We start from the raw sequence: 27,671 nt of genomic DNA, 5'->3' as shown, positions 1-27,671 counted from the left end.
TCTTGAAGCTGTGGTACCATGCTTGAAGGGTTCTAGGGAAACAGGTGTATCTTGTTTGAAGGGGTCTATGGAAACAGGGGTGTCTTGTTTGAGGGCTTGTGGGGCCCCCGATGGTCGTTGCCTGAGTAGTTTTAAGAACCGTACAGCCTTTGTCACTAATCTCTGGACCTTACGGTTATATTTTGGGGTCCTCTTAGGAGTAACAATGGCTGTGGGGGTCTTTAGGGGCTGGTACTGACATAGTCATGAGTGTGTACCGTGTATATCGGCCACAGCCGCCTGACACATCTGTATGATCTCTTTTTTACACACCCCAACCCGTGCCACGACCAGATGTTGGGCCTCCCTCTTGTTCCTGAGATTGGAAAACCCCATATCCATTCTTATGATTGCACGGTTCGCCTGTCGCTTTAATTTGCGAACAGCCATCTGGATCTCTTTTACATGTGTCTTCAATGCCTCTTCAGTGTTTACAGACCCATCTTGTTCCTGCTTAGGGGGGCACACCTTGCGAGGTCTTATAAATGGTGACAACGCCTCAGGCACATCTATACTGCCACCAGCTATGTCGGTACTGGACACAGGTCTGTACACGGGCATGTCCCAGGGGATGGACATGGCCCTGTACACAGGGTTGGCAACGGTACTGGCCTCAGGGTTGGACACTGTACTGTACAAAGGGTTGGCAGCGGTGTTGGTCTCAGGGTTGGCCACTGTACTGTACAAGGGGTTGGCAGCGGTGTTGGCCTCAGGGTTGGACACTGTACTGTACATGGGGTTGGTAGCGGTGTTGGCCTCAGGGTTGGACACGGGACTGTACACGGGGTTGGCAGAGGGGCTGGCCCCGGGACTGGACACGGGACTGTACACGGGATTGGCAGCGGGGATGGCCACGGGACTGGCCACTGGACTGGACACGGGACTGTACATGGGATTGTCAGCTGGACTGTCCAAGGGCCTGTACGCGGGGCTGGCATCGGGGCTGGACACGGGGCTGTACATGTGGATGACCGTGGGACTGGTAGGGTCGTATGCTCCTGGAGGGGTCCTCGGGGACAAAGGGTCTGAGGATTGTGAGGAGTTGTCATTGTAATCCTGGGGCCTAGCTGAAATGTATGTGTTAGGGTGTGGTGCATGGTTACCTGTGTTCTGTAAGCCATCTGTGTTCAAAGACCTCTGGTACACCGCTTCTGGGGTTCTACCAATGTTGTATACCATCCCCCTCAACTCCTCAAGAGCGTGGCTATTCATGCTAGAAGGACTTTCTAGGGGTTGCGCATTACCACCTGTTGATACCCTAGGCTGGGCCTGAACACTTACAACAGGCTTTGGGGTTTGCTCAGGGGCGTGCACCTCTACATGCACAGTTATTTTATTAGCCACTGTCTGGGGTTTCAGGACGCTTGGTGGATCCTGGCTTGTATTAGGGTTGCTGAGGGACTCTGGTAACGGGAACTTAGGGACCCCCGGTTTTAGCTTCAGATGTTTTCTTGAGAGGCGCGATGTTTTAGGGGTTTGTGGCGGCGCCGCCTCTTCTACAACCACCGGTACAACTACCACCTCCTTGGGGCTCAAGGTTGTATAGGCCTCATTCAAGGGCTTAGCATCCTTTTTTATAGATAAATCTAAGGGGTTAGCTTGGGGCTCAGGGGTGCTAGGGCTTTTCTTCTCAGGGCTTAAGAGCTTTGCAAGGCCCTCGTGGAGCACCACCGTTGTCTTCTTTTGGTTTAAGGGCTCTGTTTGGGTGTCTGTGAACACCTTACAGACCTTCACCCTTTTTAAAGGGCTGGGGAGGTTCTCTGAGTCCCCCTGATTCTTCTTAAGGGAGGCAGGGCTTGTAAGCATACCGCCAGTGTTAGCCCCTCCCCTGTGCAGAATAGATTGTTGTAGATGGTTGTTGAGCGTGTTGCTTGGTGTGTAGTACGTGGATAGTTTTTCCTGGCGTACACGCCTACTCACGACTTTTGCGCCGCTTCTGTTGTTCTGGACGGATGTTATGTCCGTTAAGGGCGGCGCCGACCTCTCTTCAGCAGCATGTTTCTGAGCCGCTTCTAAAATATAAACAGAAAAAAATATATATATATATATATTAGAGTAAGCATAAAAACAACACGTACAATCAACACCATCCTAAGTTCTACACAGGCACCTTTTTTATATAGGCCTTCCTACAACCAGCTGTACCCTTCTGCTTGAGAGTCTGTAACGCCTCTAGTACTTCTCACACCCTTTTATAAAAAACACACCTGAAAGAGGTCTTTTTGCAGCTCTTTTCTTTGACAGAGGTCCCACTTTAGAAGTTGAAGCTTTCCTCTTCAAAGGAATTTCTTTTGAACATTGCGCCGCCTCATGGACCTCAGCACCGTCCTGGCATAACATAGGGACACCTGTAAAGAAAAAAATAATACCCAACATTAGTCATCTTTCTGAGGATTACCTCTATAGACCCTCAGGGTCAGGACGCTGTCCTACTCCGCCAACTCCCTAGCGCCTTAGACAGTTTAAATAACAACGGCATTTTTAATTACCTGTAGGAACTGTAGTGTTTTGCACATTGTTCATAGCGTCTTGAGCCTCGAGGAACAACATAAGATCGTCATAAGCTTCTTGTAGGTCGGTGTCATTAGCTGTAAAAGCATACAGACATGAGACCCACATTAGAAAAGAAAAAAAGAGAACTTGTGCGTTGCTGGTGTACAAAACTACGTAGAACTACACAACTCTAAATATATATACCTGGCTGCGGGGCTGACAAGTGACCATCGCTGCTAGTTATTACAGCTGTGTCCACCGCAGGGGGTACATTGGTGACGGTTGCATTTGCAGGGTCTTGCATCTGTATTAAATATTAAATAAAAGAACAGGATTTAAAGCACCTTTCATAAATAAAAGTATCACAACTTCAATCAATTCATGTATACATTTTAAAAAACTATTAAGAGGGGTGCAACAACAGACATTTTTTAAAAAAAAGCGTTGTATGTGCGGCGCTAAAACATATGTTAAAAACAACCTGCGCCATATCCTTTGCTTATGGGGTAAATAACTGTAGGTACACATAGTCCTTCTGACCTACAACCACTGCCCCTAGGTTCATGGTACTCTTTTGTAACACGTACATGCCACTTTTCTCTTGTAACACCTTGTTTGCGCCCTCTTACATTTTGCGTGCTTTTGATAGTTGCGCCAGTGCCAGAATTGCCTACATGACGCTTATTCTTGTGCTTGAGTGTCTACCATATATTACAGTATTATACCTCTAATTGTACTTTGTTTTCTCTTGTAACCTACACACTTATCACTTTATTTATTACTCATGTAGCTTTACGCTTGCTTTTGTAACCGGCACACATGTCACTTTTTTCCTCCTGTAATGCCCCGCTGGCTAGCACATGTATTTTGTTTGCTCACAATTGAAATTTTTGCCCATGTAACTTAAAGCCTGCTCTTGTAATTTGCGCTACATTTACATTTTTTTCTGTTTGCATCTTTTTTATGTAACGCATGTAATTCTTATGTTTTGCAACTGGTGCTTATGTAAAGCGCTGTGACACCATCGTGTTTGCGCTACATTAAAACATTTTTTTCTACTTCAACTTGTAGTTCTTTTATGTAACTCCTGTAATTCTTATGTTTTGCAACTGGTGCTTATGTAAAGCGCTGTGACACCATCGTGTTTGCGCTACATTAAAACATTTTTTTTTTTCTACTTCAGCTTGTAGTTCTTTTATGTAACGTCTGTAATCCTAAATCCTTATCTTTTGCAAATGGTTCTTATGTACAGCGCTGTAACACTATCGTGTTCGCGCTATCTCTCAATAAAATGTTTAAACAAAAAAAAAAAAAAAACACACACACTGGGCATGCAGGGGCTTGGTCCGCCCCTACAGTGATGCACTGGTGACATCATTGAGGGGGCGGACCTTGCCCCTGCAGGACCGATGAAGCGTCCATCCGCCATGATCCCGTATCCACGTGGGGACCGTGGGAAAATGCCCTCCCAGGACCCTCACAGCCACCCAAGGACACCGGAGCCCTACACCCCCGCACCCTCGAGCCGCGCCTTGTGAAAGCGGACTCGGGGGCATTTACAAAAAAAGCGGGACAACTCGGCACTCGGGCTCCGGCGCCCCTGGAGAGACACACGGAGCCCGCCCTCGGAGCCCCCCGAGCAGCGCCAGCCTCAAGCGGGCTCAGGGGGGATTAATTTTAAAAATAAAACTAGGGACCGAGGCAACCCCCCAAGGACACCGGAGCCCTACACCCCCGCACCCTCGAGCCGCGCCTTGTGAAAGCGGACTCGGGGGTATTTACAAAAAAGCGGGACAACTCGGCACTCGGGCTCCGACGCCCCTGGAGAGACACACGGAGCCCGCCCTCGGAGCCCCCCGAGCAGCGCCAGCCTCAAGCGGGCTCAGGGGGGATTAATTTTAAAAATAAACTAGGGACCGAGGCAACCCCCCAAGGACACCGGAGCCCCCACCAGACACCCAGAACACGGTCCCACAACACCCCCGAGCAGCGCCATCATCAAGCGGGCTCGGGGGGATTAATATTAAACACAAAAAAAAGCGGCAATCGGGGCACTGAGCCCCCAGGGACACCCTGACCCTAACCCTCGACAGCGCCCCGGAGAAGCGGACTCGGGGCGATTTTTAAACAAAAAAAGCGGCAAGCGGGGCCCCAGAGCCCTGAAGACCCCTCACAGACCTCCCGTGGCACCCCCGAGCAGCGCCAGCCTCAAGAGGGCTCATGGGGGCTTATTTTAAAAAGCGGCACAAGGGCACCGGAGCCCCCCAGGGACGCCCAGAGACCTCCCCACCCAGAACCCCAGTGCATCTCCAGAGGATTTTTTAAAACGATGCACTCAAGGACACTGAACATCCTGGACCCCTCCAGCTCACCCCTTATAGGCTCTCCTACACAGATACAGCCCCATACTTCTGATCCTCGAAAAGCCCCAAAACAGCAACTTGGTGAGTACAATAATGCATTTTATTTATTTTTATATGTATGCCATGTATTTTATTTAAAGAACCTCTGGCACCCCTGAAACAGTAGTAGCCTCTAACATTTTATTGATATTAAATGTACAGCCGCCTGGTAAAAATGTTTCTATTCTCTGTAAAATATACGTTTCCCCTCTACATGTACCCTCCTAAGGCCTATAACATTATGACCCCTTAAATACAAACCCTGCAAACTCTAACTTATGCCACCACCCTTATTAACATTAAATACACACACACACACACACACACACGCACACACACACACACACACACAGCTTTAAACTCAATGCATCAGCAAAGCCTTTATTCACTTTAAGCACATTTACATTACAATTCACATCTTGTAAAAAAACTTCTTTGTCACCATTATTCACATTAAACACAGCACATAGACTTAAAGAGTAACAGTTTACAAGCCACACTACATAGTACTATTTTTTTAAAAAGTACAACTTTTTTATTTATTTTTTTAAACTACATGTACACCCTAATACAACATTACACCATCCATTATTTACCTTCTTTACATGTTGGCAGGCTGCGTCAATCTGGGAGAAGTTGCTCTGGTCCATTCTTGCCTTAGGATCCAAGGGTTGGCTCTGTGCCTTCAAAACAATACAGGCCAGTCACCCCCCAAGGTTTTGTAGGGCTTGATGGTGTAGAAACCCACAAAGGTTTTTTGACTTGGTTGCTGGTGCAGGAGTCCTCCAGGTACAGCAGAACAATCCACGCCAGTCACTCCTCAAAGGGGGTTTTTGAATGGGTGTTTGGCAGTGTTCCTTGAGGGGCCTTTTATACCTGTCCAAGCATGCTAATTAGAAGCCCCCCACACCCTTTATGACTTTAGGGGGTTAGAACAATGCCCTGATGGCCTTTGGTTGGGATCCTTTTTTTTCTATCCTTGTTACTCAAACTCAAGGCCTATCCTGGGAAGAGTGGGGTTAGACAATGGGGGCCGGCGCAAAACTCTTCACACCTACGTGACACATTCTCCTGGGAAGTAGGGAGCCCGGGAACAGGATCTACCTTGGGACTCACATATTAAATTTCCTGCCAGCCATGTCAAGTTGGAACTAACCTGTCAAATTTGGGGCCAGGGGCTTTGTGATGTGTGGGGCTATCCTGGGAAGAGTGGGGTTAGACAATGGGGGCCGGCGCAAAACTCTTCACACCTACGTGACACATTCTCCTGGGAAGTAGGGAGCCCGGGAACAGGATCTACCTTGGGACTCACATGAATTTCCTGCCAGCCATGTCAAGTTGGAACTAACCTGTCAAATTTGGGACCAGTGGCTTTGTGATGTGTGGGCCTATCCTGGGAAGAGTGGGGTTAGACAATGGGAAGCTTTGCTCTACAGGCCATCTCTCTTTTTTTCTTATCTCAAATCTCAGGGTTGGCTGGGGTTTATTATTTTATAAGGGGTTTGTAGTAACTTATTTTTTTAGAGAGAATTACCATTGGTAGGTTTCTGAGGCCCCTTTGCCACTTTGACACCTACATGACACATTCTTCTTCCCAGGCCATGGGCTGGGGAACTCAGGACTGCCCCATCAGCTGTTCAAACAGCTGATGGGGCATTCTTCTTCCCAGGCCCTGGGCTGGGAACGCAGGACTGCCCCCACCAGCTGTTCAAACATCAGCTGGCTGCAAACCCCAGTTCTAAAAAATGCACAGACATTTCCAGCCTACAACCATGTAGTTTTTTTATGCACTTTTAACATATACACAATTACCTCATGTTTTGCAGCAGAGCAAAGCTGTCAAATTTAAGACTAGAAGTTTAAGACCAGACTGCTTAAGGTCAGGGCTGATCAAACCCTGGTCTTAAACAGTTCTGGCTTTAAACTGTCAAAAATAAGGCCAGAAGTTTAAAACCAGACATGTCAAAAGCTGTCAAAATTGCGACCAGCAGTTTGCGACCAGAGCTGTCACTTTTGCGACCAGGATTTTTTGATGGAAGGTATCCCTTCTTACTACTAACATCTTTTATAGGGACCCTGCCTAAAGTTACCCGACTCGCCACCCCTAGAACACCTAAGGGACACCTTGGGGGTACCTGATTTGTAAAAGAAATGTAGAATATCACATTTATAGTGCCCTGCCACCAAAATCGACTTTACATTAAATTTACTTTTAAAAAGCTGTGCTGCAACTCCGGGATACTTTTAAAACAACCTCAGGCTATCAGCAGTGCGCGCAGGCAAGTGCAAGTCTGCTGGCCTGTAAACTGCCTGGACCTAATGTAGACTAGGGCCCTTATTTATGAGTCCTCGCATAAGTTTTGCGCCGCCGGTGCGTCACTTTTTGTGACGCACCAGCGGCGTAAAATATGCGCCTTGTTGCGCCATATTTAAAAAGTGACGCATCTAGGTAGATGCGTCACTTTTTAAACCCCTGCGCCACATTATACCTGCGTCAGGTAGAATGTATGCAGAGGGGGCGTTCCCCCGCAAAAAGCCTCATAATAGTGACGCAGTGAAATCTATGAGATTTCACTGCGTCACTTTTGGGATGCTGTTGCGTCAAAATCTTGCGCCTGCCTCACAGCATTTCCCCATGTGAAAGGACGCATTGCTGGAGTTGCATCACTTTTGTGACACACTCCAGCAATGCGTCACTTTTGCGCTTACAGATACGTCAGAAATACTGACGTATCTGTAAGTCCTTGCGACATGATGCGTCATACAATGCATGTGTGTGTGGTTAACATAGCAGTGGCCCAGGGTTTGACTGGCTGGGCTCAGGGCAGAGTCAGAGTCAGCTACCATCAATACCAGTCAACACAAAGAGTTGCAGCTGAACAGGTCAAAAGGGTGACTTTCTAGCAATCGTAAACAGGTTGCAACCATTCTAGGTGCTTTTAGGCATATGTCTGTCATTGTCCTAAAAATCTGAATATAATGACAGAAAGCTCAGAAAAGCCCTAAAATACCGATCTGGTGGCACACTACGGAAATCAAAGAAATTTAGTTTACATATTAAAGCCACAATCTCAATTAGTTGAGCCACGTCCCATTTATACACCTCCACTTTTTTTCATCCTTCCTAAAGCTCGGAGCCAATCAGTACCTGGGATCCAGGCACGGCCCGCACAGGTAAGTGCGGTGCGGCAAGACAGCAGGGTGGGGGGAGGAGTCGACAGATGACGACAAGGGAAACGTAAATAAAAAAGCACAAGCTACAAGCTTTTTGTTTTGTTTTAATTAAGTTTCTCTAGTAGCCCTCTGTTAACTCCACCCACCCCAGAGTTCTTACCTGCACGGGCAGCGCCTGCTTGTCTCCTCGCGTCAGGTGAAACCGGAGGCCCAGCCCTGGGGTGGCTGTCCTCTTGCAGTCACTGAATTAACCTCCTCTAGAAAGTCCTCAGCATTCCTGGTCAGAATGATCCTGGGCGGTGGGGAGGCTGTCTGTGTGTGCTTCTTTCACCATCTGGGCACACCCCCTTACTCATTCCTCTGTTTTACCATATGCGTATTCACAAGCATGTGTTTCTCTTCCTCAGCCCGTATGTGCATGTGGGTTCTCTAGCTCAGTGGTTCCCAAAATGTTGACTCTTTTGGATAAAAACCCTGGGATCCCCACTGAATCATTAGTGGAATCTGGGGATCCATACTGAATTATTACTGGAAGTCAGTGATCTGAGTCTAAACATTGTCGATGATTAGAATTGCAAAACAATACACAAAAAATACAGAAACAAACATTCATCAAACACATACACAAATGAGAACACATTTTATTTACTTCGCAAATAAATATAAATAAAAATAAATAAATAAATATTTTCAGAGGAAGGATGGAGCTTTTCTAAATTAATTTTAAGCCACACATTGTCGATATTATAGACATTTACTGTATGTTTTAACATTTTCAGTTGTACATTTTGCGCTTTTCAGTGTTTTGTTTCCATCAGCCTCTCTTTTTAAAAAAAAAAATACATTTATTGAGGTATTTTCCCTATTTTGTTTGTACAGGGCACAATAAATCATAAGTGAAATACAGCGTAATACAAAAATTATACAACAATATTTAACCCAGAGTACATATCAAATCGCATAGCAAGACATGCGTAACCTGAAGATTTTCATACACAGGAAAAAGAGGCTTATGTAAAAGTGTTAACCACTCATGTTTTTCCATTCTCTTAATGAGCATTCCTGTAATCATTTTGCGCCCTCCCTGTTCTTCAGCAGGAGTTGCACACCTTCATTCCTTTCTGTTTTATTTATGGTATCCTAGCTTTGAAGACGTTTCCTGGCAGTATGTAGGTAGCTGAAGGCCTCAATGACAAAGATGCTATTTATGCAGCTTGAGGTGGTGTCATGGTGGTTCTTACTGAGTGACATTCCGCTCACAAATGAAAGAAATAACCCCTGTTCTTGTGTAGGGCGCACCTAAAAACCCATACTTCCATGAGAGTCAGTTATGTTGTTACATGTATTTTTCAGGATGTTCCTAGAGGCAAAAATTCAGGAAAATCAAAAGAACAGAGAGCCCACCTAAAAGAAAGAAGCCTACAGCTATTTGGGGTGTTTCTTTTTGAGGTAGATGGAAGTAGTTTAATCAGAGGGCCTGGTTAGTACCTGGATGGGAGACCACTTGGGAATACAAGGTGATATAGGCTTTAAGTACGTATGATGTGTGGGTGGGGTTTGAGGTGGGGGTGATGTGTAGTGAAGGAACCATAATGTCAGGGTGTTAGGGTGAAGGGGTGTTAATGTTAGAGTTAAAAATGGGCCAGTGATGATGGCAGGACCTAGGGATTTGCATGGAGATGGCCAAAAGGTATGATGTCACAGCCGAATATATGTAGGGGGTTTCCTCAGGGTGGCAGCACATGCGTGGGGAGCAAGTGGCAGAAAATTCAAAAGTCCTGATGAAGACTTATTTGCAGCAATGAATCGACTCACACTCAAAGTAATTCATAACAGATTCAGGGTTTTGAGTTAGGAATAGTCACATGACATGTTATTGGCCTAAGAGCTAGTAGAAGATTAAGGCTGGTTCAGGAAGCACTAAAAGAAGTACGGGCTCAGGTTATTATACTTCAGGAAACACACTTGACAAAATCTGAATGCCAACTTTCCTTCCAGAGATGCTCCTGAGTGCAGAAAATAGAATGCTCTGAGCTGTCTCATAATACAAAAGCTGCGGCTGTATGGTAAAAATGAATAGTAATAAAAAATATTTAAGCCACAAGGCAGACAGTTCAGTTAGATAAGCTCTGGCTGTGCAAGAAATGTGAGATTACGAGTGGACATGCACAGGGTACTATGGGCCCATTAAAGAAGATCCTAGTTACCTAAGTACCTTAGAAAGCATCTGATAGAGTCTACTTCCCCTTCCATGGTAGGTATGGATTTTAACACGGATCTTGAAAAAAAACTGGACAAACCATTGAAGGCTAAATATACCACCAAGTGACGGCTAGGATTGGAGCTATGATGCGAGATCTTGAGCTGATGGATACATGGCATGAATAGGCGGGGAAATACAGAGGCTATACATTTTTTAGCAAGAAGTATGGTCACTGTTACCGCATTGACACTCTTCTTCTCGATAGGCCATTGGCACAGTATGTTAAATCAGCCTCTCACTCTCCAGCTAGTCTTTAAAGTCATGCTGTTGCTCACCTACTAACAGAACTACTGTTAATATAGCCTAGGCGGAGGTGGATGTTAGACAGAATGCTACTAAAAGACTAGCATATGATGCAAGCCCTGAATAAAGAGATGAAGGACATTTGGTGATCCGTCCGCCAAATGTCCCTGGTTCACCTCAGCCATATTAGTATGGCGGGGGCACCTCAGCTGATGGGAAGACCGTCTGCCGCTTCCCCACCGGTTGGATTGCTGAACAGGTGGAAAAGGGACTGAATATGATGGCGGTGCCTTGCAGGCACAACTATCCATATTAGGATGCATGCCTTTCCATGGCAGAGACGCCACCATGGAAAGGCATGTGGGAAATCTCCGTTGGGGCCCATTGTGTGACCCAGGGGGGGTGTGGTGTGTGGGTTGCTGCACTTGGGGGTACCCATGATACACCCCATCATCGCCATGCACAAGGTGGCAGGCACCATGCGGTGCCTGTCACGTTGTGCATGGCAATACAACACCGCCCGCCGCAATGTTAATGTCGAGTATGCGCCTGCCAGTGTGGCGGGCACATCTTAATTTGCATGGCGGGAGAGCGGCAACTTCGGCAGTCGGTCCCGTGCTCCATTGCAGTGGCGGGCGAACAAAGTCCGCCTGACATCATAATAGGCCCCTTAGTTTGGGATGCCTATAAAGGGTATTTGAAGGAGGATATAGTAAAGGCAGCACATATCAAGTGTCCACAATCCAAGAAGGCCTGATTGGAAAAATTGCTCAGATAAAAAGGGAGAACCAATCATCAGCATTGTAGGAGTCGGAGCATAATTTAAATCGAATGTCTGACAAAATATCGAAATCAAAAATATCGAAATACAAAAATATCGGAACAAAAATATCGAAGTCAAAAATATAGGAATCCTATCCCTAACAAGGTAAGTACAAAAATATCGAAAAAATAATATCGTAGTACAAAAATATCGAAATTAAAAATATCGTTTTTTTCAATGTATTAATAATAATGTACAAATAATTATAAAATACATATAATGTTACAAATATTAAATAAAAATATTAAAACATAATTAAAAAATTAAAACTAATACATATACATTTAAAATAAATTAAAAACTTAATAATTTAATGTAATTTTATATTTTTTAATTTCATTTAATTGATTTAATTTAAATTTATTTTATTTTTACCCTGTACGACTGTACCCCAAAAACCCTAAACTGACCCTGAACCCTAAAAATACCCCTTTACCCAAAAACCCAAAACTGACCCTGAACCCTAAAAATACCCCTTTACCCATGAACTGAAAACTGACCCTGAACCCTAAAAATACCCCTTTACCCAAAAACTGAAAACTGACCCTGAACCCTAAAAATACCCCTTTACCCATGAACTGAAAACTGACCCATAACCCTAAAAATACCCCTTTACCCAAAAACTGAAAACTGACCCTGAACCCTAAAAATACCCCTTTACCCAAAAACTGAAAACTGACCCTGAACCCTAAAAATACCCCTTTACCCATGAACTGAAAACTGACCCATAACCCTAAAAATACCCCTTTACCCAAAAACTGAAAACTGACCCTGAACCCTAAAAATACCCCTTTACCCAAAAACTGAAAACTGACCCTAAACCCTAAAAATACACCTTTACCCAAAAACTGAAAACTGACCCTGAACCCTAAAAATACCCCTTTACCCATGAACTGAAAACTGACCCAGAACCCTAAAAATACCCCTTTACCCAAAAACTGAAAACTGACCCTGAACCCTAAAAATACCCCTTTACCCATGAACTGAAAACTGACCCTGAACCCTAAAAATACCCCTGTACCCATTAACTGAAAACTGACCCTGAACCCTAAAAATACCCCTGTACCCAAAATTAATTAATATTATTTAATTACCAATTAATTATTAATTAACAATAACAATAAAGTAAATATATTAGCACATTTGCTGTAATTAATTTAATTTAATAATTAATATTATTTTGCACAATTAATTAATTAAGAATAACAATAAATTATATATAAAAAAATTACTATAATTAATGTAATTAAATAATTAATATTAATAAGTATCAACTAATTAATAATTATAAATATGTAAAAAATTATAATAATTATTTAACTAATTAATAGAAATTAATTACCAATTAATTATTAATTAAAATATGTACAAACATATATCAATTAATTAATTATTATTAAATTACTTCCCACCCTATTCCCCTATAAACCCATAACCCGCTACAGAACATATTTATCAATTAATAAATTAATTAAAAATAATTAAAAATTAATTCTCAATTAATTAATTAATAATTCCTACTAATTAATAATTAATTTAACATAATTAAATTACTTCCCACCCTATTCCCCTATAAACCCACAACCCGCTACAGTAGTAAAAGACAATATTTAATAAAATAACATTAAAAATAAATAATAAAACATAATAAATACAATATAATATACACTAAATTTATTTAAAAATTGATATTAGTAACATCAAAGTTATTAATTTCGATATTATTAACATCGATATTTACAACTTCGATATTACTGATATCATGCCAATATCGATATTTAGACTGTCGATATTACTTACCTTCGATATTTTTGTATATCGATATTTAAAATTCGATATTTTTGCATATCGATATTTAAAAATCGATATTTTGTCTGTGTACCATTTAAATCAAAGGAGTGAGTAAGAAACCTTGCAATGTGAGCAACGATTGTGTGATAAAAGTGATACAGGCAACAGCTCTTTGAATTTGAGAAAAAAAGTAGAATGCCTCTGGCATTGAGGACAAGTACTAAGAGGGCTATTAGGTTGGTGGGTGGATAGCCACCTCTGGTCCAGCGGTGGCCATCCGGCCGCGGTCGAAACCTGGAACACTGCCAGTCCGATTAGCATTGCGGTAATGACTGCGGCGCTGTGATTTTCAGCCCGCCACTTTTCCACCGGTTGCAGTCCGCATGCTTGCCTGGCGGGTGGAGCTAGACCTCTACAATTTCGATTATGATGCTGGCAGTAACCAGCCTTTCCAAGTCGATGGAACTGCCATGGAAAGGCATGCGGAGACATGTTCTGGGGGCCCATTGCAGTTCGGGGTTGTGGGCGCACTGGGGCGGTACCATTACCCCACTACTTGTGCCAGGTGACAGGCACTGTGTAGTGCCTGCCATGCAGTGCAGAGAGACGCAGGGCATGCTTCTTTTAACATCACGGCCGTGCTGTTGACAGCAGCGACCGCCGCAATGTTAATGGCCACAATCCGACTGCCGCAGTCAGATTTCAACTGCGGAGCATCCTAATTGGACCAGTGGTTTTGCTGCGGTCCTTGCGGGCGGTCTTTTACCGCTACCATGGTGGCCGGGGAGGTTTTTCGACCGCCATCCTAATAGACCCCTAAGCTGGTATGAAATTGAATTGGCACATTGGTGGAGGCATTAACTGGTAGTGTACTGAAGGCAGAAAATGACTTGAGAAAAGAATTGTTAAGCTCTCTGAGTGCAGTGTACCATGAAGACATAGATCCAAAGCCCCAGGATATCAATACTTGCTTGTCAAAAAAAGCCTGACCTAGCTTATCACAGGAGCAGAGAGAATATCTTCAAGAGGAGATTATTGAAGTAGAAATCAGACACTAGGTGACTAGTATGGAGACTAGGGAAGCAGGAGGTCCTGATGGGATCCATGTAGATCTCTATAAATAAATAACAGATTATTTGATCCCAATTTGAAAACCCCTGTTTAACGCAATCTATCAAGAGAACAACAATGTCCTGTATCTTAGTACGGGGGTACAGTGGCCCTGATACTGAAACCAGGCAATCCTCAAAAAGCTGACTCATATAGACCAATTTCATTGCTAAACTGTGACTATAAAATCTTCGCGGATATTGGTGCTAGGAGACTATCATAGGTTATTTGTACAATCATTAATAGCAATCAAACAGGCTCTATCCTAGGCAGACAGCTTAATGATATAACCCACTTACTCATAGGCACAGTTGACTTTGCAGAATCCCTTCATCTCCCATTAACAATAGCCACAGTAGATGTAGCAAAAGCTTTCAATAGAGTTAATTAGACATACTTATGGGAAGTTCCAGCGGGGTTTGGCGTTACCTCTTTTTTAGAGTAGAGTGGTGTGGCTCACTGGTTAGAGGCGGCATACCCGGAAGCAGAGGTCGGCCCGGGACCAGGGTTCGATTCCCAAGGCGGCAGGGTCTTGGGCCATGGTCAGCGGACTCGATAATTCTCGCCTCAGTACCTACTTCAACCATGGGTCCCACTCAGCAACTCTGGGCAATAGCTTGTTTAATCTCTACTAACGGCCCCATCAGCGCCGGGGGTGCTTGTCTTCACCTTGGAGATGCCCAGGAGGGACCATCTCACAGGGAAAGCCAGGATGGGCTCCCCAGCTGTATACAGCGCCGGGACGCCCCTTTGCTGGGGCAGCTGTGCGCTTTACAAGTATACGACATTTAACATTTAGTGAAAATCATACAAACACTATATGGAGCACCAACTGTAAAGGTATTGGTTAACAGAGAGCTTACACATTCATTCTTGCTTATGAGAGGCACTGGACAAGGGTGCCCGCTGTCACCACTGCTTTTTAATTTATATACAGAGCCATTTGCAAAGGTACTCAGACAAGATTAATCTATTCTGCCCTTCAAGTAACAAGACTTCTCTATTAAAGTTGCTCAGTACGCCCACTATGTATTTCTCTATACCTCCAACCCATAGCAGGCAATCCCTAAACTTGAACAACATGCCAAAGGGTTAGGGGGGGGCGTGGCTTGGACGCCGATCGGGATGGCGGCGTGAGCTCGCAGCTCCGCGCGGAATCCCGCTAATTCTCCTGTTTTCGGAACCCTAGGCGACCCGAAGACGCTGCTCCTGCCCTCTGAAGTGTAAGGGGACAGCTGGGCACAATTGGAGAGTCGCTGGGGGACTGCTGGCCCCGGGAAGACCGAGTTGAAGAGGCGGCCGAGGTGTTGCCGAGGGCGCGAAGAAAATGGCGGCGAGGAGGTCGGACGGCTCCGAACTTCAGCCCTGAGCCAAGTTGGCGCCGATTGGCAAGAGATCCTGTAATCGGCTGATCGGGGCACTAGGATAGGCGGTGCTGTGTCCTGAGACCAGGGGACGTTGACCGGATTCGCACAGAAGCTTGGGGACCTTCGTTGGCCACCGCCATAAGACTCATCCTCCCCCCCTCGGGCTTCCGAGGGGGGCGACGGAACGGAGCTAGTCTAACTGGTCGTTGCTCCTGAGAGCGTCGGAAGGGACATTGCACTGCCCGGTGCCCGGAGACTGGCACGGAACTACGGGCGCCAACGCAAAACGGGTTCCTGGCCCTGTGACGCAGCACCCTGTAATGGCGGCGATCGGAGGGCCGATGGCCGAGGGACGCCCTGAGGGGGACTTGGCGACATCCACTCGGCAGAGCGAGAGTCCTTCCCCGGAGCTTGATCAAGAACAGCGGCTGAACCGGCGTTTGGATGCCATACTTGAGGCGATTACTTCAACTAAGGAAGCATTGCACCGAGACATTGCCCAGGTGGCCACGGGCCTGGGGCTGCTGCGCGCGGATCACGCGAAGCTAGCGGACAGGGTCAAGGACCATGACCAACTGTTGCTGGACCTGAAGCCATCGGTGGTGACCGCAGAGCACAGGATCACGGACATCTTGGCCCGACTGGACACGCTCGAGCGGAGGGCGGAGGATGCCGAAGGCCGCAATAGACGGAACAACGTGCGGGTCGTAGGCCTGCCGGAACGGATTGAGGGGGAGGATGCGGTGGCCTATATGGAGAACTGGTTCCGCACTGTGGTAGCGCCGGAGGGGCTTACTCCTTTTTTCACTCTGGAGCGAGCTCACCGGGTACCTGCACGCCCGCCGGGACTTGGCCGCCCCCCCCCCCCGACCGATGGTGGTGCGGCTCCTCCACTACATGGACCGGGATCTCCTCATCCAGCGGGCCAGGATGTCGGGCCCGTATGAGGTGGAGAACAGTAAGGTTACGATCTTCCCGGACTACACTCAAGCGGTCCAGAAGAACAGGGCATCGTTCCTCGCGGTGAAAAAGGAGCTCAGGGAGGAAGGCATCCAGTACTCCTTGCTCTACCCGGCTAAGCTGCGGATCATTATGGATGGCTCCACGCACTTTTTTCAGACTCCAGGTGAAGTTTGGCAATGGCTGGAGTCGTATAGAGCGGGGACGGACAGATCGCATAAAAGTAGGCGAGACCAACCCAAGCAGCCCCGGGTGAGGCAATCACAACGCATCAGATCCCGCAACAGGCGCCAGCGGGAGAAACGGGAGGCTCAAATGGCGGCGGAGAAGAGGGATGCGCTCGCAGCGACGGCAGCCATTACAGGATCGCAACAGAACAGTGAACGGGCAGAGACGGACTCGGGAGGGGAAGGCAGCAGGACGGGAGAGGAACTCTCAGAGGCGGAAAGTTCGAAGGGACCGATAGTGACCCCACAGACATCGGATGGTATTTTCTGCGGCTGAGATTGAATTGGGACTATATCTAGACTTCATGGTAGGGTGGTATCCTGTTGATGGAGGACGGGACGCCGGGAGGGGGAGCTGTGTGCATCGGAGGGGATGAAGGTGCGGGGCGCGGGCTCCGCTTGCTGGGGTCGGCGGCGACTCACCCCCCTTGGGCCCTTAAGGCCGACTGTGGTGGAGACCACAGGGTAAGAGTGTGAGAGGTTGGTTCAAGGTTTGGATGGGGGCGGCCACTGGGTTCGTGTGCTCTGTCCTGGGGAGTGGGGTTTGGGAAGTTTTTCTGTTTTGGGTATGTTCGGGGGGGGGCAACTGCATTGGGGGGGCTATGATCCTTTGTTCTTTGAATCGGACTGTACGAAGTTGGAATGGGGACATTACCTAATTTGAAATGCCTGACGTGGAATGTCCGGGGGCTACGAACTATGGTGAAACGTCACAAAGTTCATGCATATCTAGTACGTAGGGGGGTTCAGATTGCTATGCTCCAGGAGACTCATCTCACCAAAAAAGAGTGCGCTGCCCTGCAGAAAAGGTGGCGGGCCAGGTGTTTGGCACCACTTATTCAGCGTATGCCAGGGGGGTGCTGATCTGGGTGAGGGCGGGGATACCCTTTCAAGTGCTGAATCAAGTAGTGGATCCGGATGGCCGGTTTGTGGCGGTGGAGGGGAGGTTATATGGAAGGGGTGTGGTTTTCTGCTGTGTATATGCACCGAACACAGAACAAGCTCGATACTTTGATAGCCTCTCGGGGTCCTTGGCCTCTTTCCTGGCGGGCCCGATAGTGTTAGGGGGGGACTTCAATTCGATCACGGATGTGGCTCTGGATAGGTCCCATCCCCCCCTGGTGGACTCCCCGGTGCGCAGGCTGGCCGCGCATAGGAAGGATTGGCAGGATAGATGGGGGTTGTTGGATGTCTGGAGGGAGCGGCACAGGGGAGCCAGGGATTATTCCTTTTACTCTGCCCTCCATGATCTGCATGTCAGGATTGATTCAGTGCTCTGCGGTGGTTCCCTAGCCCCATTGATTTCCCATGCGGAGTACCTGGCTAGGACTATCTCCGATCATAACCCCCTATTGGTACACATTCAGTGGCAGAGAGAGCGCTCAGTGATACCAACATGGCGGCTTCGGCCGGAGACGCTTGAGGATTCTGTATTCAGCGACGCGGTTCGGCAAGGCATTGATAGCTATTTCGGAGTGAATGAGGGCACGGCCACGAGCAGATCCACTGAATGGGATGCAATGAAAGTGGTGGTGAGAGGGGTGTGTTTGGGTAGGTTCTCGAATGCTCGCACGACTGTGTTGAACGACCTCATGAAAGCGGAAGAAACTTTGAGGGACTTGGAGCGCCGTAGGCCGGCTAGGCCAGATTTACAGGCCCAGTTATTGGAAGCGAAGGAAGTGGTTGCCACCGAGGCGGAACGTTTAAGGTGTTATGACTACAGGCAGTATATCATCAGGGCACATGCAGAAAGGGGCAAGGTGGGTACCCTCTTGGCCAGACTAGCTAACCCGGAACTTAGGGGCTGCCCGATCCTCAGCATTAATAATGCGCAGGGAGAAATGGTATACTCCCAGGCAGCGGTATTGGAACGTTTTAGGGGGTATTATGAGGAATTGTACCAGAGTCAGCTGGGAGTGGGGGTTCAGGACATTGCGGAATACCTGGGGGAGAGGCAGCTTCCGGTCCTGGACGAGGAGGACGCGAAGGAGCTGGGTAGCCCGATCACGCTCACAGAAATACGGGTGGCCATCAAACATATGGCCCGCAACAAGACGCCCGGGGTGGATGGACTGCCGATTGAATTTTATCAACGGTATGTGGACAGCTTGGCTCCCAGGCTGCTGGTGGTGTATACGGAAGCCTTCGAGGCTGGGGCGTTGCCCGGGTCCATGCGGGAGGCCTTGATTGTACCGCTCCTAAAGCCTGGCCGGGATGCCGCGGATGTGAGGTCTTATCGCCCGCTGTCCATGCTGACGGTAGATTATAAGATTCTAAGCCGAATCCTAGCCACCAGGTTGGCCCCACATATGACGGGCCTGGTACACAGGGACCAGGCCGGGTTTATACCCACGAGGAGCACGGCGCTGAATATTCGCCGCATGGTGGGAATAATGGACGCCATCTTGGACGGAGAGGGAGCTCCGGCGGTCCTGTCCGTAGACATCGAGAAGGCCTTTGATAGTTTGGAATGGTCTTTCCTGGATGGAGTATTGGAAAGGTTTGGCATGGGCGAAGGGTTCCGCAGGTGGACGAGGGTCTTATATACCTCGGCAACGGCGAGAGTGCGGTTGGGCGGTCTGGTGTCTGCGGCGTACCCGGTGGGCAGGGGCACACGACAGGGATGTTCTCTCTCCCCCCTATTGTTTGCTCTGGCGATGGAACCCTTGGCGGTCCATGCGAGGTCAGGGGACAGGTACGTGGGGGTAGCCAGCGGCGGGCACTGGCATTATATATTGCTGTATGCGGATGACTTGCTCCTGTACCTAGCTGACGCCTCGGGGGCATTGGTCGGAGCGATGGATCTGTTGTCTGAGTTCGGCCGGCTGTCGGGCCTTAGGGTCAATTGGGCGAAGACTTGTGTGTTCCCGCTGCGAGCGGGCTCACCTGTCCCTGACAGCGATTTGGGCGTGGTATGGGAACCCTCTTGCTTCACCTATCTGGGTGTTCGCATCTACCACGCGACAGCGGACTTATTGGAGGGCAACATTGGTCACTGTGTCCGGGCACTGAGGGGCAGCTTGTCTTTCTGGTCGACCCTCCCGCTGACGGTTCTGGGTAGGATTGCACTTTTGAAAATGGTGGCGCTCCCCCGCTTCCTCTATTATTTCCGAACGCTGCCTGTTTGGATTCCCCAAGGGGTCTTTAGAGACCTGCGGTCAATGATTACCGGCTTCCTATGGGGACATGGCCGCCGTAGAGTGGCCTTGAGCACGCTACTTCGCCCCAAGCTAGAAGGGGGCATGGCTGTGCCCGACTTCGAGCTGTATTACCTTGCGGCGCAGCTGCAGGTCCTTACTCAAAACGTAGCTAGGGTGTTTCGGGGTCCAGAGGAGGACCGAGATCGGGGGATACAACGCCATGTGCTGTCCTACATCATCATGCAACAGAGGCTCGAGTTGCGGGCCCTCACCAATGAGGAGCGGACGCTCCGGCTGTGCTGGCAGAGGAGCCTTCGGAGAGCGAAGGCATCGCGGCCTTATGCACCGGAGATCCCGATCGGAATGCTGACGGCTTTGCCACATGGGGGAGATTGGTCCCCATTGTTGGATTGGGAAGAGGCGGGACTGCAGGTGGTAGGCGACTTATACATAGACGGGGCTTTGGCGCCGTTCGAAGCGCTCCGGGACCAGTTTGGGCTGCCAGATAGGGGGTTCCTCCTTCACGCGGCGGTGGTGGCTGCCATACAGAAGCACTGGAAAGGGGGGCTCATGGAACCAACAACGACTATGGCGTGCCAATATGTGGTGATGGCGGCAGGTACGTTCAAAGCTGTGACGTGCCTCCATAATAGGATGCTGAATGAGGGATTGGAACCACTCCAAGGGCTCAAGGCTAAATGGGAGGAGAGCGTGGGCCGGCCCATACCGGATACGGCATGGGGCCATATCCTGAGGCGCACGTGGAAGGGCACGAGAAACGCGCGCTTTCAGCAAGTGCATTTCTATGTGCTTCATAGGGCCTATTTAACTCCTGAGAAATTACAGCGGTACTTTCAGGTGCCGGATGCCCGATGCCCACGGTGTTCGTCTCTGGGCGCGGACATGGACCATTTGTTTTGGGGGTGCTCTCACCTGGGGACCTATTGGGCGGAGGTAGGGGAACTCCTGAACGAAGTAACTAACAGGGAGGTAGAATTTGATATGGCGGCGTGCCTGCTGCTCTGGTTCCCGCATACTAAACACACCAAGGTGACAAGCAAATTCATAGACCTGGGTCTAATACTGGCGCAGAGGGAAATATCGTGGCATTGGAAGTCCAGGGGGGGACCCTCACTTCGTAGATGGAAGAATGAATTGCTGCGTTGGTCTGACTGCGAGAGTGTGCTCCGGATGAAGCAGGCTGTCAAGATGGGGAACGAGAAGGCATTGGATGCGGCGCGTGCATGGGAGTTAGTGGTACAGGCGTTGCGTGATTCTTTGGTAGAGGATGAGGATGGTGAAAACTAGGCCGGTGGACACCGCGGGGCGAACACAAAAGTATTGCACCACGCACTGTAATGGATCCATCCAATTCGGCAGGACGAGGCATACACCTTAGCAGTTGCCAGGGGAAGGGGGCTCTGGGGGGGTTGGTTAATGGGAGTTTGGGGTAGGCCGGAAGCCGCTAGATGGTGGCCCATCAGGGCACCTTGGACCTACTAAGATGGTGGGTACTGTGTGGAGCGTGGAATGGCTGGGGAGAGCGGCCAGGTGTGACAACTCATAGCGCCTAGGGCAGGTCCCGACAAGGGCGATACCGCTGATTCTCACTGGGATGGCTGACGGGAGTGATGTTGTGGGTGGGGGGGTAAAAGCAGATACGCAAAACGACATTTCAGCCATGGTCCCCATGGGACGTGCACCGTGATGCTTTCCTATTGAACGAAGTAATATGCCGCCCGGCCTCCGGGATGCGGGCTGAATGGCTGTGTACGATTTGGATTTCTTATTGGATGGGGGGATATCACGAGTGAACTGGCTGATTAATTGTATCCTGTGGTTTATAACTCTGCAATAAAAATATATTTAAAAAAAAACATGCCAAAGGGTTAGGTGAAACATCTAGATGCCTTACCAATGAAGAGGAAACAAAGGTTATGGCTAACCAAGAGTAAATCTGGAGTTCAGCTTAAAAATCAGATCAGGTATCTAGGGGTCCAAATCAAACACAGCTTAAAAGAGCTCCCTTAAAAAAACGTAGCTGAAGTTAACCAGATAATAGATCACCTGCTGAGAAAATGGGCAAGCTTGCCATTAGATATTTACGGAAGGGTCAACAATATAAAGATGACGATTCTCCTGAAAGTGGCCATAGGTACCCCCCACGTGCACCCCCCAACACTCCGGAGTCCATGGGGGCCCACAGCAGACTCTGCATGCCTTCAGCCACGGAAAGGCATCTGTTAATGCCCATCATAATATGGCTGGCGGTGTCTGATACAAATCGCCAGCCATATGAACCCTTTTCCGCGGAAAAGCGACTGACGGTCTTTCTGCTCGCCGCGGACCCCCCAGCCATCCTAATATGGCGGGGTGGCATTCCAGGAAGGATGGCGGGCGGATCGCCCTGCAAGGCCGGCGTTGGCTACCGCCGCCATCCTAATGGGGGCCATAGTCTCTTAGGGTGCACCTAAAAAACATATTTCCGTGAGAGTTAATAATATTGTTACAGGTACTTTTTCAGGGTGTTCCTAGACTCAAATATCCCTGACTCAATGTTTTCAAAGACTTTTATAAGTTTACGTTTTCGTGCATAATTAACAGCATGAAACACATATTTAAATACACACATTATTAACATGTGCAGACTGCTATATTATGTTTTCTATGAAACTAAATTCTTATGATGTTTAGAAGTGACTGTGCCATAATAAAGAAAACCATATCTTTGCTGAAAGATGCTGTTTTCCTTGCCTTTTTAGGCCTGCAACCTCATGCTCTTTATTGGGGGATATTGCCCACAATAATGCCATGAAACATACAAGTGTGCAAGCTTCACTGTTTCTGTTTTTCATTTAGGCCCATCGAAGCAGGAATATAGTGTAACAGGCAGTCCTTTACATGGGCAGGTACTGTCTGGTACTGAGTAACCTGTGCTGCTACAATTTGTTAGTGAGAATGCCTGCACTTCTCTGCAGCACTGCAATGCATTTAATGGTAGAGCACCTGCACTTCTGAAGAGCAAACATTGAAACTGCATTGACTAGGTCAGATGTTTTCCTCATTTTTACCGTATTTGTAGATAAAAAAAAAAAAAGACCAGACCAGGCAGGGTATGAATAGGAATAAAAATTGTAATTCCGACCTGAATTTTGTCCTCATATGCACACAAAATCAAAGTATAAATGAAGCTGTCAGTGTTTTCCCCTCTCCAACCCTCTGTGCACAGCCTCATAGGTAATTTCAATACAAAAAAACAAGGAAAAAGGAAGAAAAGGGGTCTGCATTTACATGAATGCTTAAAATGGAACTCATGATGCTTAATTAATATTCAGTACGGCATATAATAAAAAAACATGATCAAAAAGTTAGAAAAATAAACACAAGAAAAAAGAAAGAGAGAGTATAGACATTTTGCAGGGCGTTATGATACAAAAAAATAAGATAATAAAGTAATCCAGTAATTTTGCAGGATTAAATCCATTGAAGACTACTCCAGATCTGTTTAAATCTTAGCCAGAAATGAGGGCATCTACCCCAAGCTAGTGCTAGTTCAAACTCAAGCACCTGTCTGAGCAGTGCTAAAACTTTGTTAGAATTTGGTTTGATAGGGTCTATCCAGGCTTCTGCAATACACAGGTGAGTGCATATAAGGATGATAGAGTTTAATGACCTCTCATAGGTGCTAGCGACGTGTTTAAACCCAAGGAGAATTTCCTTTTCCGTGAGCTGAAATTTGCGGCGAAAGGCCCTGTGAACATTGTAGTTACTTTGATCCAGAATAAGTTCAACATCGGACAGTCTACAAACATGTGCTTTAAATCTGCCGCAAACAACGTACATTTTGGACAGTGTGCTTTCGCAGAAGATCGAGAGGTTCCCCACCTAGAGATGAGCTTGGGCGTGTAATACAGCATGAATATTGTCCTGTGTTGCTGCAATTTCAGATTGACGGAGGTTACTGAATGATCTAGAGTATCCAGTACCTCCTGTATTTCTTCTATAGATATGTGAGTTTTGAAAAGTTGGCTTAGTTTAGTGGAGTTCTACAGGCTATCATCACACGCTGTTGTGATGAATTTCTGATGAATTGTGCTAATAGGGCCTTTACGAGAATTCAGATATACCCCTGTCAATATTTCCGATGTGTATAGTATATCTGATATCTTCTGTCCATGGAGGAAATAATCCCTTACTTGTAAGTATTTTAAGAAAGAGCTATGTGGAAGCCCAAACTCTTCTTTTAATGCAGAGAACAAGAAAAACCCCTAACCATCGTACAATTGTCCAAGATTGTTAATGCCCTTACACTGCCATACTCAAATATTATAATCCTCAAATACTTTAAAGAAATATTGGGTTACACCATGAAGCAGTATAATGATGAAATGTCAGCAGAGAGTATTCCTTACAGCTGTCTGGCCAGATCTTGGTGATATCCTTGACTACCTTGAATCTAACTCTTTTGTAGTAGTTGGGGTCAAAAGTCTTAGCCAAGAAGGCTCAAGAATACTATCTCTAACACAAAGCTGGTAGCCGGGAGATCAAAAAGGCTCTGACGCATGTCACTACCAAGGTCACCTCACTATTTTCAGATGCATGGACCTGCAACAGCGGGTCACAGCAATCGAGGTGGTCAACACGTGTGCTGCGAGGTTAGTCAAAACTCTAGAGCACAAATGGCTTTTCTACAGACAAAAGTTGAGCATCTCGAACACCGACAGCGTTGTAACAACTTGAGGGTTTTGAGTATACCTGAAGGGAGGGAAGTTTTGGTTCCTAGGGCTTATATAGTTAGCTTATTAAAGCACGTATTACCAGATCTAACTGACTGGGATATGGACTCATAGGTTCAGCGAGAGCATTGATTACTTGCCTTTATCACACAAGGGAACCAAGCCAGGTCAACCCAACCTGAACCAATACTGTTTTTTTAGGTAATTTCCTGCTTCACCAAGAAATCTACTTTAAAGCCTGCCTTTCCACCCCTGTTAAACTAGTCGGACCTTTGCAAATCGACAATGGACAAGCGGTGGAGGCTTCGCCAGTTAATTGATCCTTTAAAATCAATTTGTTCTCAAGTCTTTCTGCAGGAGCCAGCTCGGCTGAAGATAGTCAAGGATGGACGGTCCCACTTCTTCTACACTGGAGCTTAGAAAGCTATTTCTAGATGGCAGAGTGACTCTACTTAAAGAATTTAAGAAGGAGCTGCAACAATTTATGAGGAGGGACATAGATTTTGTCTTGGGTAACTCACTTTTGTCTTTCTTTGAGCTAAAAATTAAAACTGCACATTGTGAGGGTGGCAATAGGAGGGGGCGAGGGGTTGGGACTCAGCTGGGGTTCCGGGAAGTTATGTCTTCTGCAAGCTGTCAGTTAGCGACAGCAGGGGAAGGGGATGATTCTTTTCTGCAGATACGGTGGAGTGGGTCTAGTTGGGTCAGGGTGGGGGTTGACATCACCAGAGAGTAACTCTCCATCAATCCACTTGCTTGTCCGAGTGGGGGGATTGGCAGGGAGGGGAGAGGGTTAAATAGCCAGTCGATAGTTGGGAGCTTACATGTAGACAGAATTAGGCAGGATGACAGAACAAAGGGGAAGATAGCGGAATTTAGCTTGTGCAATGGCTGATAGGAAATATATGTGTTGGAATGTTGCAGGATTAAATCAAACCTGAAAGCGGCAATTAATCCGTGAGGGACTCCAGTCACTCAGGCCACAGATTCTAGGGCTAACTGAGACTCACCTGGCTTATAAGGATAGATCTGTGTTGAATCAATTGGAGTATGATGTGTTAATATGCACCTCTCAGACAGTTTCCATATGGGGAGTTGCCATACTGAAATCTAGAAATTTAACAGTTACTGTTCTCTACGCAAGTTAGCTGACTCTACAGGGAGATGGACGAGTGTCCAGCTGCTGATCTTGGGTTATAGTATGATATGCATAGTGTATGGCCCTAGTTCCGTTAACCCAGACATTTTTCACCGTTTAAACTCTGGATTGTTGGGGTAGGATGGGGATCTCATAATCACAGGGATTTTAATTGCATTATGGATAAAACAATAGATACTACTAATAGGGAAAACACGGGATAGTCAGGACCCGAGTAGCTATATTCAAACTCTTGCATACTCATCAGCTACATGATGCTTGGTGGACACTGTTTCCAGCGCTGCCAGGGTTCATATTCTACTCATACCCTCACAAACTATGTTCATATATCAATATGATTTTTATAAAAAGATCACTTCTAGAAAATGCCCACATAGAGGTTTGCCCTAAAATCACTTCTGACCACATAACAATACAGATGCAGACAATGGTCAGGAATGTTCACAGTGCTTTCTCATGTCCCCGACATCTACTTAACAGTTTAGAGTATGGTGCTTATCTCAGATCAGTACTGGGGGAGTATTTTGATAATAATAAGGGCACTGCTCCTACTTCGTGGTTTGAGACTGCATGAACGCTTTCATCAGGGGAACCCCACTTCAGTTTATCCTAGCGCAGAACAGGGATGAAAATCAAATAGCTGAACAGTGCCCAATTGAGTACCTAAATCTAGAACAACAGCATGCACAAGCAATTATTATAAGGGATTCAGCAGAGCAGCTGATATTCTTCAAGCTTTTAGAAATACGATCCATGCTAATTTGAAGATTAAAGGAGAAAGTAGCTGCTAAATACCACAAATATAAAATGCTACAGTATGAATATGGGGAATGGGTAGGGCGGCTCCTGGCTAGCCATATCGCTGAGAAGAAGGCAAGATCTAATATCAAATGTATCAAAGGAGAGGGCGGAGCACTTTACTTTGGCCTCAGTATACAGTCAACAATTTGGCTTCTTGTATTCCAATATATACTGAGAGTGAACTTCTCATAATAACCACTTGCTCATGGAATACTTACGTGAGTGCCACTTACCTTGGCTTGACAGTACTAAGTCAGCAATACTACAAAAAGATACAGAGATAGAAGTGTCTGTCTTCGGGTAAGGTGGCAGGCAAGGATATTATTCCGTCTGAGTTTTATAAAAAATCTTTTGGGATAATTTTGCACCTAAGCTTACAGAATTAATTACCTATATTACCAATGGGGGTGAAGTCCCTGCATCCTGGAATGTGACTAATATAGTGGTATTTCCCAAGAAGACATTTTGAGTATAAGTCCAGGGGCTCTGACCCCATGATTTTAGACACTGAGTGGGACTTTCAATCAGATGCTGCTGGCTCTACATACTGCACCAGAGGATTGCTGCACTGCCAGGAGGAACCCTCATTTAGATTGCTGGCCTCATTGAACAGGTCTGCGGCCTACTGATTGTTGGGCTGCAAAAGGGACTGCCACATTGCACTTGTTTCCTCATGTGCTGGCCTGCTGTCTACCCTCTGCTTGTGCTCCCCCTGTTCTCTGAGGGCTTGGTTTCCGTTTCCCCACGGAGGTCTCAGGGATACAAAAGACCTTGTGACCCCATGATCTGCACTTTTGCTGTGGATTTTAGTGTTGCCTGAGTGCTGTGGACCTTGCGCACTGAGGGTATTACAAAAGAGACCTCATGGTGTCTATTTGTACTGTTGAGGCCGATTTGAAGTTTGGTGCTGACTGGGGCCATACAGCTTCACCCTAGCAATTCA

At 46.9% G+C, this 27,671-nt stretch overlaps 1 protein-coding gene across 1 annotated transcript; it reads right to left on the bottom strand.

Moving 5' to 3' along the window:
* Nucleotides 1-239: 239 nt before the first annotated feature.
* Nucleotides 240-2,832, bottom strand: LOC147740931 (uncharacterized). The gene is made up of 4 exons (XM_086936078.1): nt 2,737-2,832; nt 2,529-2,627; nt 2,247-2,387; nt 240-2,051 (listed from the first exon to the last, which is right to left on the bottom strand). The coding sequence occupies exons 2-4, from the start codon at nt 2,587-2,589 to the stop codon at nt 244-246; spliced, it is 2,010 nt and encodes a 669-aa protein (XP_086792204.1). The 5' UTR covers nt 2,590-2,627; nt 2,737-2,832; the 3' UTR covers nt 240-243.
* Between the last annotated feature and the right edge of the window lie 24,839 nt (nt 2,833-27,671).

Source organism: Lissotriton vulgaris, chromosome 1_1 (assembly GCF_964263255.1).
Source record: "Lissotriton vulgaris chromosome 1_1, aLisVul1.2, whole genome shotgun sequence".
Taxonomy (NCBI): Eukaryota; Metazoa; Chordata; class Amphibia; order Caudata; family Salamandridae; genus Lissotriton; species Lissotriton vulgaris.
This window is presented reverse-complemented; position numbering and strand designations above follow the sequence as displayed.